This window comes from Grus americana, chromosome 3, assembly GCF_028858705.1.
Source record: "Grus americana isolate bGruAme1 chromosome 3, bGruAme1.mat, whole genome shotgun sequence".
Taxonomy (NCBI): Eukaryota; Metazoa; Chordata; class Aves; order Gruiformes; family Gruidae; genus Grus; species Grus americana.
This window is the reverse complement of record NC_072854.1, coordinates 48,740,144-48,754,552: the sequence shown is the minus strand read 5'-3', so window position 1 is coordinate 48,754,552 and position 14,409 is coordinate 48,740,144. Positions and strand designations below refer to the sequence as shown.

General features: G+C 37.7%; 1 protein-coding gene across 2 annotated transcripts in view; it reads left to right on the top strand.

Annotated features, from left to right (window-relative positions):
* The window catches only part of PREP (prolyl endopeptidase), a 113,133-nt gene extending 98,997 nt beyond the window's left edge, over positions 1 to 14,136 (top strand). For both annotated transcript variants that reach the window (XM_054820662.1, XM_054820664.1), the window contains exons 12-15: positions 2,630 to 2,724; positions 5,604 to 5,735; positions 10,790 to 10,946; positions 13,319 to 14,136. In XM_054820662.1, the coding sequence (XP_054676637.1) occupies positions 2,630 to 2,724; positions 5,604 to 5,735; positions 10,790 to 10,946; positions 13,319 to 13,613 (679 nt within the window). In that variant the 3' untranslated portion in view covers positions 13,614 to 14,136. The remainder of the gene's footprint in view (positions 1 to 2,629; positions 2,725 to 5,603; positions 5,736 to 10,789; positions 10,947 to 13,318) is intronic.
* Positions 14,137 to 14,409: the final 273 nt, after the last annotated feature.

Here is a 14,409-nt window from a genome sequence, read left to right as displayed (position 1 = left end):
CCCTTTGCTTTACTGTTTTTCTTTACTCTGCTCCCAGGAGAGAAGGAAAAAAAGAGCTGATGAGAAAAAGGCTATAGAGACTGTTGGGAGGAGCAGGGAGCCAGACTTTCCTGTGCAAAATGAGACATTTCATAGGCATCCAGGGCGACCAGGCAGTTTGCTATAACTCAGATGCCAAGTTGACTTGAAATCAAATCTGGAAGCAAGAACCCACCTGGAAAAATACAGGAGTCAGTAGCAGGGCTGTGTATAAAACTTGAATTTTGTGCTGACTGATCACTTGGAATTTTAACCTTTTTTTTTTAAAGGTTAATGACTCCCAATTATATATTAATAAAACCTGGTTCCTTGAATTTAAAAGCCACTTTGAGAAAGTGTGTCACAAGCTCTAAGCACATCTTCCTCAAAGTATTGGTCAAGTAAGGGTCCTGACTCACTTTACAACTGACCATAGTGGAGCAGATATTAATTAACAGCCATTGGCAGTGACATTACTAGATGTATATGTTGAGGTATATGGGGTAATGTTTTCAGAAGTGCCTAAATCCCAATAGTACTGCTGAGAGTGAGCACAGATATACTAAGCCCTACTTATAGTTTGGGCAATATAATGATACCAAATTCTGGACTTTATCTCATTGAGAGTGTGTGCAACAGAAAAATTGTTTGCTTGCGGAAATGGGGACTCAACTTCCTGTAATAAGAGTACTGCATATCCTGTGGGATCCTAAGTCACTTAGACCCCTCCAAAAATTATCATTAAGGTACCATCTCTGTTAGGGGAGTCCATGGATGGATGGGATGTCCGGGGAGTCCTTGGAGACAGGATAGGATGCATTCACTACTTTAGTTTTGTGTTGCTCACAGATTCTTTGCTGGTTAAATATGCTGATCCCTCAGACGGGCACAGTTTCTTTCAGCAGATAGAAGAGGATGGACTCTGTTCTGGAATTTTTTATTTTTTAAATATTCTCAGGCAATATATTTGGGTAGCAAGTTCTTACCTTACTTGCAAGTCCTGTACTTCCTACCTTTGATTACTAGGAGATTAAGTAAGTTGGGACCAAAAAGTTTCTATTGATTTTGTTTGGGACAGAGACAGGGAAAAGAAGTGCAGAATAGTCTGGGAGATTTTCTGGCTCTAACATACCAAAAATTAAGAAGCCACAATCTCATGAGGCAACCTAGTGTCAGGCTACTCCACATTAGCTGTCTAGCAGCCTGTCAAAATGAGGCATCCTGGAGTTTGACAGAATAATGCTCCCTGACCTTTGCACAGTGTGCTTATAGAATATCAATCTTGCATCTGATCAGCATGTCACAGCAATCCGGGGAAAACACAATTCACAGTGATGGACTTGAGAATTGTTTTTACGGAAGCAGAGATAATTCATGCCTCCTGAGCCATCTGATGGCCACAGATAACCAGCCTAGGTGGAAAGTTTTTCCTTTTATGGGTTATGAAAATACAGAAGTCTATCAGTCATCTTTCTGCTATTCATTTTCTTTCCTTAATCCTTGGTATATACTCTCAAGAACAAGTGCCAGTACATAGATAATAGATTTGGGAGGTATGAAAAATTTACCTGTTTTGATACTACATTTTGAGACACTGTAGGACTACTGTCTTTCAAGGCATTTCTGATAAGCAGGAGGGGAAAAAAAAAAAAAAGACTTGGGATTAAATTTTAATATTTTACTGGTCTCCTTGGCATATGCGTGGTTTGGAGCTTCTGCTATGTTAAGCTACTGCCTCAACAGATCAGAGATCCATTTCTCTTCTTAATTGTTAAATATAATTTAAATTACTTCAATCCCTTTTAAAAAGATACCAATAGCTTTGATACTTTTACAATTTGACCTTTTTTTTTTTTAAAGTATGCTACTTTAGCTTTCAGCCAGGTTCTAGAGATACTAGAGAAGGCAGAACTTGTAATTTTATTTTTTACTATTTGTTTTGTATTTAGCAATGCAAGTGGAAAATAAATAAGAAGGAGATTGGCCAGAACTTGACTGCAGACCCTGGCACAAAACAACGGTAGAAGCAGAGTTTTCTTTGCAAACACAGTTCTATAAAGGTCCAAAAAAAAGTATATTAAGGAGAAGTTGAAAATACCTCCTCATAAACAAAGATCAAGTGCTGATCTTCAGCCTTAATTCTTTGCTTTCTTCATTTGGGCTAAGCCTTCTTTACCTCTCTGAAAAAGCAGAGGGGAAGAACGGAAGAGGAACAGTTCAGAAAGCCATGGGGATCCATCCAGTTGGTACTGCATAGCTCTAATCCTCGCACTGAAGTCTTTGAAGATGATAAAAAAATTGGTGACATGTCCTTGGTGGAGGGTCTTCTGTTAGGCAGAACCACTGGCCACTCTCCTCCAAAGGACAGAACGAAAGGAAGAAGAACGGACCAGCACTGGTTCCTTCCTCTCCTGAGGCTGCAGAGGATTTCATTTCCGTGGATAACCATTGAAAAAAGCCTGGCTGCTCAGATTTGCCATCAAAGGGGAACTTCATTCATGATTTCATCATTGATTTTGGGAGAGATCTTTCCCTCAAAGTATTTTCTTTAAAGTGGTAGAGATATAAAAATTGGAAATTAAAATAACCCTCTATCTGTTTGCTTTTTCAGTGTGTCAAGACTTATTTTTGTGCGACATCTAGGGGGTGTTCTAGCAGTGGCAAACATCAGGGGCGGTGGTGAATATGGAGAGACCTGGCACAAAGGTAAATCGGTCCAAGTAGAGGAACAAAACTGCAGACTTAGTAATGAAAATTACATCATTTTCTGTTCACTCCCTGTTCCATACTCACATCTCTTTTTGCCTTTTACTTATTCTGTCGAAAAGTGAAGTTTTTTCCTTACTCATATGTTAGTTCTGTACTTTATCCAGTGTTATCTGATGGTTTTTGTTAGATTGTTTTAATTTTTGCAACCTACTTAAAAATGGTTTTGCACAAACCCAATATTTTCCAAGAAAATTACTGTGGTTTTTTTAAGCCAGATCAAGTTCCCTAGACTTAAGGATCTGAAATTGAAGCTATTTGTCTTGAACTGATTTTCAAAAAAATTTCTGTCTATATTGCAGGAGACCTGGCATGCTTTCGTGTACCTCTTCCATTATTTGCAGGTGCACGTGGCCCCACAATTCTAAATCCCCAGGACAACAGCACTGACTATTTAGACTTTCTTGGTGTCACACACAAAAAATAAACCATTTGCAGAACCTTACAGAAGGTGCGAACCTTTGAGTTTAGAATGTAACAACTTCGCACAATTTATGAACAGACCCTTTTTTTATATTTAGTGAATGTGAGTGAAATTCATATGAAAACAATCAGCTCCACAAGTGCAGTGACATGTCATCATCCTCTCCACACTCTCTTAGGGGGTCTAACTTCTTGTAGGCAGGCATGTGACCTTTTGGGGTTTTTTAAGCTGACTTTTGTGCTGCAGGGAAACCAAGTCAGTCACTACAAAACCCCATCAATCTCTTTTCCCCTTTTCTTAATACCTTTAATATATTTTTCTCCATGTTTTTCCGATCTAATTGTTTTTGTCCACTTGCCTTATTGTTGAAAGCTTCCTGCATTCCTTCACCAGAGGAAAAAGCTGGAAAAAGTCCTACTCATTTCTGTAACATACCCATCATTATTTAATCCACCAAGAATCTGGTGGATGAGTTGCTGAAGATGTTGTCAGCAAGGCAGATGCACCAAAACAGTGGTGTTTATGATGCAGCAATTTGCCCTGGGAGTAATCCATAATAACATTTATCAGACAAAACGGTATTCCCAGATCATTACATATTGGTTTTACTATTTCATCTGTGGTAACTTTTTGTCTGGGTCATTTCCTCACAATTGAGTTAAATATGTAATAGTTTCATAAATAGAAGCTCTATATGCTTGCAGATACAGGATATTATTGCTAAAGATGAAGTATCCTTCATTAATTTTAATTTGACTATTGGTTTGTAATAGGTTTAATAAAATTTATCTTAATATGATAATGTTTCTTTGGTCCACCTATTTCCTGCTTAATTTTGACCCGTCTTCTATTGCAGTTGCATAATAAGATATGTATCTGTTCTTTGTTAATTCCAGAAGCAATTACAGAAGTCTGTTTGCTTAGGTTTAATTATATAGATAGGATTCTGACCTTACACCAGACCAGAACTTTGAGCAAAGAGATTTATTTCTCCCTTATTGCCACACATTTGAAGACTTTTTTCCTTGTTCCAACATATCTCTCTTCAATGGTCTGGTTAATGTGAGAATGATGTGTACTTGCTGAAAAAAAAAATAAAGTAAAAAATTACTGATCCCAGTTCTACAAGATCTGTATGACAATGTTGGACTTATCTTACCAAACTTCTGCAAAATAGAAATGAAGCATCCAGTGTAAGCTGGGTGTCTAGGATCACTGGATGGACAATGGAGATAGAGAGACACCTCCAGATGATAGCTCATCTCACTTATTTTAGGGTAGAATTAATTGTCCTGGAGGTTCGTGGACCTTAGTGGGAACTTTAGGCAATTAATTTAGAATAAACATCCAGATTTTAAACAAATTAGAAGGAATTAGAGTTCCACTTCTGCATCCACTGAGCCCCTCTTACCTCGCTGGACCACAGCCTTTGCTACAAGAATATGAGGATTTTCTTCCCAGTTCCAATTTCTTTCTAGCATTTAGTTGCCAGAGAAAGAATATACCAGGTCTAAGGTAGGATAACCTTTGAAGAGAAGTCTTTAGTCTCTTGCCAGACAAGCATCTAAAGAGGGAAGATTATGAGATTTGGTCAACTCTGAGTTCTCTAGGTTGATATCCTCCTACTCAAATAGCTGAAAGATTGTAGGGCAAAACCATCCTTTTCCTTCTGTATCTCACCCTGCAAAATTTTTTGTTTTGAGAACTGGAAGTCTTACCAATGTCATTGTCTGGACCTAAATTTTCAGTCATTATTTATTCCTCATACATCTGATCATGTTTGGAATTTTGTTCAACAGGATGGCAGCATCTTAAGTATTTCTGTATTGATAGTTAATTAATAAAATTTCAAACCAAGATGCCTTTCTTAAGTCCCTTTTTGGCCATAGCTATGTGTCATCTGATTCAAAAACAACTAATAGAAAAAAAAAGGTAAATTACCAGCCACATATTCTATGTCAAGGAAATTAGAAGTGCTTATTTTATAAGTTGAAGCTTTATTGCCCTAAGAACCTGTCACTGAGTTTAATGCTGTTAAAGTACCATTAGATCAAACCTCAAGTGTATTGTATGTGGTCATTTTGTGTATATTTTGCAATGCAAAGCTTTTAGCTTTAATTTTACTGGTTAGGAACATTACCTGGCACTCACTCCACAGTATAGGTATGTATTATTCAGAGTTTCTGAAAGCATTAGAGTTATTGACAGAACCATCTTATACTCTCTCTATGTTGAAAGAAACTTTCATTTTTGCTGTCTTTCTGAGCTGCATCAATTATTAAAATGTTCATGAAACTGGAATTGTTCCCAGGTATTTTTGCACACATGTTTTTCTGAAGAGATGATATCAAATGGATTTTATGGCATCAACTGATTGGTTTTATTTGTGTGCTAGGTGGTATCTTGGCCAACAAACAAAATTGCTTTGATGACTTTCAGTGTGCTGCCAAATACCTCATCAAGGAAGGCTACACGTCCCCAAAGAAGTTGACTATTAATGGAGGCTCAAATGGGGGCCTCTTAGTTGGTAAGAACTGCTCGGATATTTCCTGGGTTTGGTGCTGGGTTTATCAAAGTAACCAGACAAAAATTTATGAGATCCTGTTTTCAAAAGTTGCCAGAATGTCAATGCATTAATGTATACCAGGTGTTAAATATATACAATTCCACTTTATTTGCTGTTTGCACAGGACATTGGGATTCTGCCGTCTCTAGCAAAGGCTGACTGTTAAAAGCCATTCTTACAATTACTGTCTTGTGTGGCAGAGCTAACCTTGTGGTAGAATCACACTGTAAGTAAGAATGCTTTAAAAAAACATTTGGGTTTTGATTTTTCTTTCGTAAGGCTAACAGAATCACAGAATCACAGACTGGTAGGGGTTGGAAGGGACCTCTGGAGATCATCTAGCCCAACCCCCCTGCTAAAGCAGGATCACCTAGGGCAGGTTGCACAGGATGGCGTCCAGGCGGGTTTTGAATATCTCCAGGGAAGGAGACTCCACAACCTTTCTGGGCAGCCTGTTCCAGTGCTCGGTCACCTTCAAAGTGAAGAAGTTTTTCCTCATATCGAGATGGAACTTCCTGTGTTCCAGTTTGTGCCCATTGCCCCTTGTCCTGTCACTGGGCACCACTGAAAAGGGTCTGACTACTGAATAACCAGAAGTCTGTTATGTAGCACTGGGAAACTTTGTGTGGTCTGTAGCATAAGCCAAAATCCCACGTCCTGCAGTCCTTCATCAGAGTTTCCTGTTCACTCTTTCTGTAGTCATGCATTGTTGTTCTTTGAGGGCAAATGAAAACATGACAGTTCTGTGTTTAAAGCCTTCATACAGGGGCATGTAACGATTTGACTCTACTTCATTGTGTAGTTAAAACGTGACCACAAATAAAATCATCAATCTCTCTGGTGAGAAATGGAAAATACGAGCACAGCTACTTGAAAAAGTCATGAGCTTTTGAGGGTCTATGTAAATGTAGCACTTTGTTACAAATGCATCTTGTTCACATATAATTCACTGCTGTGTTCTGAAATTCAAGGAAATTGATAGCCTCCTCTGAAACAGAAAAGCTTGTCACAAAAACGTCTCATAGTCTAAGCAGTATTTAATGAGCTACAAAATTTATTTCTGATTAATTCTCCATATTTGAAAGTAGTAGAAGAAAAAGGCAGGTGATTTTCTACAATTTTAAAAGGAGAAGGAAACACAGATTAATAATATTGGGGTTTGTATATTTTAAACAGCATGAAAGGCATGTGACAGCGTGACAGAGTTGAGTTACTCGTGAGAAAAAAAAAAAAGCCTTTCAAGTTCATAAACCACTGATTTATAGAAAATGAGCAGATTTACTAGGCCCGCTCTTTGTTTGCTCGTCATTTTATACTCCTCCCTATTTACCTGCTGCTGAATACTGGCTCTAGTGATTTGATTTTATTTTTCAGTGAACTAGCATCCAGCATAAGAAACAGGATTTGGAGTTACACAGATCTTTGGTCTAAGCCATCTTGGCTATTCCTGCATTCTTTTTTTTAAAAAGCGAGTGTTTTAAAGATAAGTAACAAGTACCTGTGAAGTTATATTTTTGCTTTCTTGGTTAAAGGTGGCAGGAGGTATTTGTGCATTGTAAATAAGAGCACCAATAGAAATGGATGAATATGGTAAAGGATTAAAGGGTTTGCACACCATTCAGAGTGCAAGCATTGCACAAGTCAATTTTATGTGAGTGTAAATACATATTTGGAAATGCAGTTAAACTGTCAAGGTGTTACATAGCTTCCAAAAATGCTATTTTATGGTTACTTGGACTTCAGTTTCCGTCAGGATGAGATTCATCCTACCCAGCTTTAGTCATCAGAAAACCTGTTTCTGGCTGAACAAGTCAGCTGGGCTCCTTGTTTAGGTAAAGGGAAGCAGGTGACACCCGCAGAGTGCACGCCATTCCAGCAGGAGACAGGCGTTAGGAATCTAGACCTCCCTGCTCTGAAAAAGCTGTTGATAGAAACCTTCCCTTGCACTTGCAGATGGATTACAATCCAACTGGATTTCCATGCTCTTGATGAGCCAGACAGGGATTTTCCTTCCCTGGGTAGAATTAGGTTAATTTAGGAAATTCTTGTAAGTGGTTTTTAGCAAAGCAGAACTAAATTTTGCAATAGCTGTTCATGCAACACATACTTCAGGTGCAAGGACCCACTGCGAGATTTTCTCAGTTCTCATTTCTTGAAGAAAAAACTGACAAGGAAGAGTATTGTCACTCTTCCAAAATACTGTTTCCTTTTAGTCTGACTAACAGGAGGTGTCTCTGAGGAGTGCAGAGCCCTGAGCTCTTGCCTCATTCAACTGCAAAACAAGACTTCCTTGTCCTGCAGCGTGATCCCAAAGCTGAGTAGAGCAGCACAGCTGTGAGCTGAAAACCTCCTTCCTGCAACCGCGGTGTTTGACCTCTCATGTTTGCTTAGACAAACAGTTCTGAGGTTTTGAAATCTTACTTTTGTACTGAATTTTAAAGCTCAAAGTATGTGTAGAGGAGGAAAATTCACGAATAAATTGTCATTCCAGGTTACAGTTTATTAATGCATATAATTAAGTATTATGGCTAATTAAAGGGGTGCAGTGGGAATGGATGAGTGTCTTCATAAATGATTTCTTACTGTAGTAACTATTTAGGGAACTAGGAGCAGCAATTTTTTATAAAATCCTAAGCAGCACACAGTGCTTCAAGAGATGCTCTGCAACAAAGAGTACTAAAATTAAATGTTATGATAGTTGTTTTGGCTTTTTTTCCTACCAGAATATAATTTATATTCAAAAAAGGAAATAACATGAAGGGGAGGGATCTGATCAAAAGCTGCAGTTAAAAGCATAAAGAGCTTTTATGTGGCAGCAATTTAAGGCACTATATATACCTTATGGAAATGGCTCAGAAAGGAGTTACATATCAGAGATGACTAGAAGTAAAATCGCATCCTTCAGAAAATAGAAATCATGTTCAGATGAAGAAAATAGGGTAGAGCATAAACTCTGAGAGGGACTGACAGACCAGGAGACTGATGAGCAACTTGCTTCCAGTATAAAGATTAGCAACGAAAGCTTTCTATGCACATCAGAAGCAGGAAGCTGGCCAGATCATCTGTGGGATTTACTGGTTAGTGAGGTGTAAAAGGAGCACTAAAGAAAGATAATGGCAGAGCAGAACAACTAAATGGTCTATTTGTATTGATGTTCCCTCCTGAGGAGCGTGGGGAGTTCCCTGCACCAGAGTCTGTCTTCATGGGGAATACTCTGAGGAGCTGACTCAAGCTGAAGCATCAGCAGAAGAGGTTTTGGAATAAATTGATCAAATGAAAAGCAGTGTGTTGCCAGGACCAGATGGTGCACACGCAAGATCCTAAGTGAACTCCGATATGAAATTGCAGGCTACTAAGCCTGAATATCTGAGGAACAGAAGGGGGCAAGTATAATGCCAATTTTTAAATGGTTCATGGTGATCCACAAGCTGCAGATGAATAAATCTGACTTCTCTAATGGGCAAACTACTTGAAACCAGTAAATAATAGCTGACATATAAGGAATAATTTTGCAGGCTGAAGCTACATCTTGCAAATTTATTAGAGCTATTTGAAGGAGTCAGGGAGCGTATGGTGCTTGTAACAGTGATCTAGGTGAGGAGTTACTCCTGGATTTTCGGAAGCTTTTGACAAGGTCCCTCGCATATGGCTGTGCAAGAAAGTTCTTGCTGAGCTGGAAGCAAGGTCGTGTCATAGCAATATCCTGGTTAGCAGAGCCAAAGTGGGAATAAACGATCCATTTTCACAATGGACAAAAATGAGGAGATACAAGAATTTGGGAAAGAATATACCAACGTGTGGATGCAGAGTGATTAGCTCTGAATTAAGAAAGGGATTCCGGGATCCATTGTAGTAGTTATGTGAAAATCTCAGAGCTCTTATTTCTTAAAATTCAAAAAAAGCAGGGGAATTGTAAAATCACTGGGCAACAGATTTAAATCAAGCAACAGAAACTGAAATTGAAGAACTTATTGCTACAGGATATGATGAACACTAGATGAATAAAGATGAAGAAAGGAAATAGATGTATTTACAGAGGATAGGCGTTTTGATGGCTGTTTAACAGGATGGCTGGAGATAACTCCAGCTCAGAAAACCTAAAGAACTAGTTCAAAAGCTGATAAAGTACAGGAAATATCTTTCAGTATTTGCTTAATGCCTTTTCCCAGAGCATCTGCCAGTTGCCAGTCTTATAAAGTGAACACTGAGCTAGATGGGCCTGCTGTGGTTATTTATAAAATATATGAGGCAAGCATTATTTTTAAAGAAGTTGTGCCTTCCAGTAGTAGGAAGACAGAAATCATAAAAAAGAAAATACAACAGTAATTTGCTTTATTAAGATGGGGTTATTCCTCTGATTTTGTAGTAATCTGCTTTTATAAGAACTCTTTTCATACGGGTTTCCATAGCAATTATGGAAGAAAACTTTCATCAATAAATGGAGAGCTTTTACTCCTTAATGCCCTTTTCTTTGTTGATACTAATATTAAAAGTTTAAACAGTGAATGGTTTAGGAAACTTCACTTCAGTAGTCCAAAAGCTCACATACTTTAAAAGAGTCCATATCTCCTTTAAAGCCAGTTTGCTAGTTTGGAAGGCAGTTTTCAAAGAACAGCATGTTTGGTGCTTGAAGAACGGGGAAATAGCTCTTAAGCTTTTTTGAACACACCATCTTTGCGAGTTATAATTTTTATCCATTTGTGTATTTGCTTTCAGTTTTACTTTAAAGTCTATTTGACTTCACAATCACTGGCAGTCTTCTCCCAGTGCAATTGGGTTTATATCAGATATTTTATACTCAAGTTTTTTGGCTACAGATATTATATGGCAAACTATATTTCTTCTCACATTGTTCTAACTTAACAGTTTTACTTTTTTGTTTTATAAAGAAACTTTGAGTTTATAAAAGACAGCTTTTTGGAAGTTGGTCTTTCATGAACTTGGCAGTGGGCCTTTCACTGCTGAGGTTCATTCTTTAAGATATGAATACTAATAGAGTTGTTTTCCCCTCAAAGCTGCCTGTGCTAATCAGCGCCCTGACCTATTTGGTTGTGCTATTGCCCAAGTGGGAGTGATGGACATGCTCAAGTTCCACAAGTACACCATTGGCCACGCTTGGACCACTGACTACGGTTGCTCTGACTGTAAAGAGCAGTTTGAATGGCTGTGCAAGTAAGTGCCTTTAAATACTTCTGTGGTTGTTAAAATGCATAGTCTGCTCAACGGTTTCAGGTTGACATGATCAATATCTATTCTAAGAATTATTTCATCCTTTCCCACGCTGAATTTGGGGAGTTCAGCATTTCCTTACAAGTCAGTTTTGCATGAAAGACTTACCTTTGAAGCCCTGTTGAGTCAACTGGTCATTTTTTCAAAGACCTTGTTCTACTAGCAGCTTTAACAACTTGTAAGTTTTTCTTTCTGAATAATTACTCCTTCAGGCTGTCACAACAGAATATTCTCAAGTGAACCACTGCAAGAATTGTATTTTTTACAATGGGGGAGAGACAATTACCATCGTGCATTGTGTTGTACAATGTGGATGGGATTTATTTGTAGGAATTCAATGGCAGTAGTCCATAACAGGATATTAACTCATTTCTTAACTCCTTGCTGAGAGATCTGGAAAGATTATTTTAAAAAAATAAAAAGAGACGAGAGAGACAGCTGTGCAAGAACAGCAATGATCTGCACATTGGACATGGCTAATAATGAGTATGTTAGAATAAGTGCCATAGTTTTTAAATATTTTTCTGGAACCTCGTCTTCTGTTATTGCATTTGTATTCCTTTAATAATGAAGATCGACATTCCAGGAGAATGCTTCAGACACACTGAAAAATTTTGCTGGTCTGAAATTTAATAGAGTGTTTAGATATTAAAAAGTACATGTGCTACAAGTACACTGAGATCTAACTTGATCTAAAGAATTTATTTAAAAAAAAAAAAAGAATGTCAAGTCCAAATACTAGATGATCAGTTGGGCCCATTGTAATTAGATTGTTTCAAAACCTCCAGTCGTCTAATTTAAGCTTTCACTGGCAAACACATTTTTGTAAATATAGTGCACAAAACAATTAACAAATTTAATGATTCATCTTTTATCAATAGCTAACTTAGATAATAGATGAACTGTTACAAAAATTATCCAAATAATCTTCGTGATTTTTGAACACTGAAACTTGCGTGCACATATGTGAATTCAGATATTCTGAAGAGGTAAAGTAGAAGTGAAGTCTTAAATTCATTCTGTGATTGGCAGAAATGCATCTGTAGGAAGGAGTCACTCTATACCTACTTACACACATTCTTACTCACAAAATCTCAATGCATCATTTTAGAAACTTCTTATATGGCAATACCTGAAATATTTTCCTTGCCTCCTTTTCAACAGCTGGCAAGTGCTTATTAAATGTAGGAAGATACATATGTAAAGTTGCTTAGATATTTCCTTTACAGGTACCACAAAAATACATAACGCAAATAGAGTGGCATGTGGTATCGTTTAACTTCTTTTCAAAACAAATCATAGTCTGCAAATTTTCTTATATTGTTCCTTAGATGAAAATGAGGAAGGCAGGAATCTGTTAGGTTAGACATTCAAATACTGTCATGTATTCTTAAAAATAATTTGGACTTACTTAATGGGTAGTCCTCCAAGTGGGAAATTCATTCAGAAATAAAGCAGAATGTCCCTCTCTATTTCCTGTCATGAAATAGGGGGAAAAAATAATATCTTACCCTTGATTTATGGACTGTAACATTCTTCCTAGGTATGGCTTTGTCTAAATGAAGTATGAAATGGTTACCTGGAATTCTTTGTGACTTACTATTAAGTTTAATTTCTAATGGTAGAGATTACTTTGTGTTGAGATATGTAGATACAGCTTTCATGTTACGTCACTGTAGCTAAAAGATGTAAATTCTCCTGCAAAGAAAGCAAATTTTGAAAGTTAGAGTGTTCATTGCTGAAAAACAGGAGTCAAGGTCATCTATTGAAAGTAGAACTTAACAGTTCTCCTTTCAGTTTCCTGCATGGTGTTCCCTCAGAGTACACACATGTTCAAAGGTGGCCTAAATACTGGAGGGAGCAAATGCAGTAACTGTACAGCACTTGTGGCTTACCATCAGAGACTGTTCCAAATTTGCATGGGAAGAAGCCGTCCGCATGCAGACTTGGACTACATACGTATGCTGGGAAAAAGTCTCAATTTCCCTGTTTCCCAGCAGGATGGATCCTGCTATAGACTTGACAGCTTTTGCTGCAGTTTCCCTGTTGCCCATTCCTGGTATTTTTGGCATTTCTCTGAGATGTATGCATATGCCTCTCTGAAATTAAAGAAATGTACTTGCTTCACATTTGAGAGCCAGAGAGCTGTGGCCACCACCATGTATCAGTTGCCAGTAGTGCAATTCTGATTTATGCAACTGAGAACTGTAGTATTGTGAGTGCTATCAAATGCCACTGTGACGATTTTGGTATGACAGGACCTTCTTGTTGGGTCTCGAGGAAAAAATATGTAAACATTTGTGTGCTCTTCTCAGGTACTCTCCTCTTCACAATATCAAACTACCAGAAGATGATGGCATCCAGTATCCCTCTACGCTGCTTCTCACAGCAGACCATGACGATCGTGTGGTCCCTCTGCATTCACTGAAGTTTATCGCTACTCTGCAATATGTTGTGGGCCGAAGCCGTAAACAAACCAATCCGCTTCTCATCCATGTTGACACCAAGGCCGGGCATGGAGCAGGAAAGCCAACTGCTAAAGTTATAGAAGAAGTGTCAGATATGTTTGCTTTTATAGCACGATGCCTAAATCTTGATTGGATTGAATAGGCAAAATGGTTATTATTGTCTCCTTTAGAAAACAAGGGCTTTAACACCATTTAAGACCAACCAGACTACTACTTGGTGTAGTACTTACATTTAAGAACTGCAGTTTAATATTTTATTGATCCAACCTGCTATGGAGTTTTGCTCTTCTGTGCTTCCCTCTTTTTGATGTTTCTTTGAATTTCTTTTCTACTGCGTTCCAAAGTACGTTTTGAAAAGCATGTTCAAATAAATAGCTTAGCTACTGTTGGTGCTGTTGTGAACATTTAGATTTCAGAGTTAGTGCTAGTCGAGCTTATTTCCTGTAAACAATTTTAATGTATTTTACACCTATAAACATATCCAGATAATCTGTAATTAAATGTAAGTACTGTCCACATACAAGAACTCTGAGCATACTTTATTTACACAGTAACTTATTTAAGAATGTAAATTGAAGGTGTTCAGTGATACCCATGAAATACCGAAGAGACAGTAATCTGGGTAATTAAGTCAAATATTATTAAAAAGCTTATATTACATGCTGTTCATAAGTGTGTTACAGTCTATAATAATCATGTTGCTAAATTGTTCTTTCTTTCCATAGAGACTTCAAAATGTCACCAGTTTTCTGTCATTTATTTCCACACAGAAGAGAAAATTGGAGGCCAGAAAACTTGAAGAATTCTTAGATTCTCACTGTAATCTCAGTCAAGCTATACAGATACTCTTCAACCACCCATCTGCTGTTAGCTCTTTAACTATTTCTGAAGAGTACACCAGACACAGGTTTAAAAAAAACCAAAACAAAACCAAAACC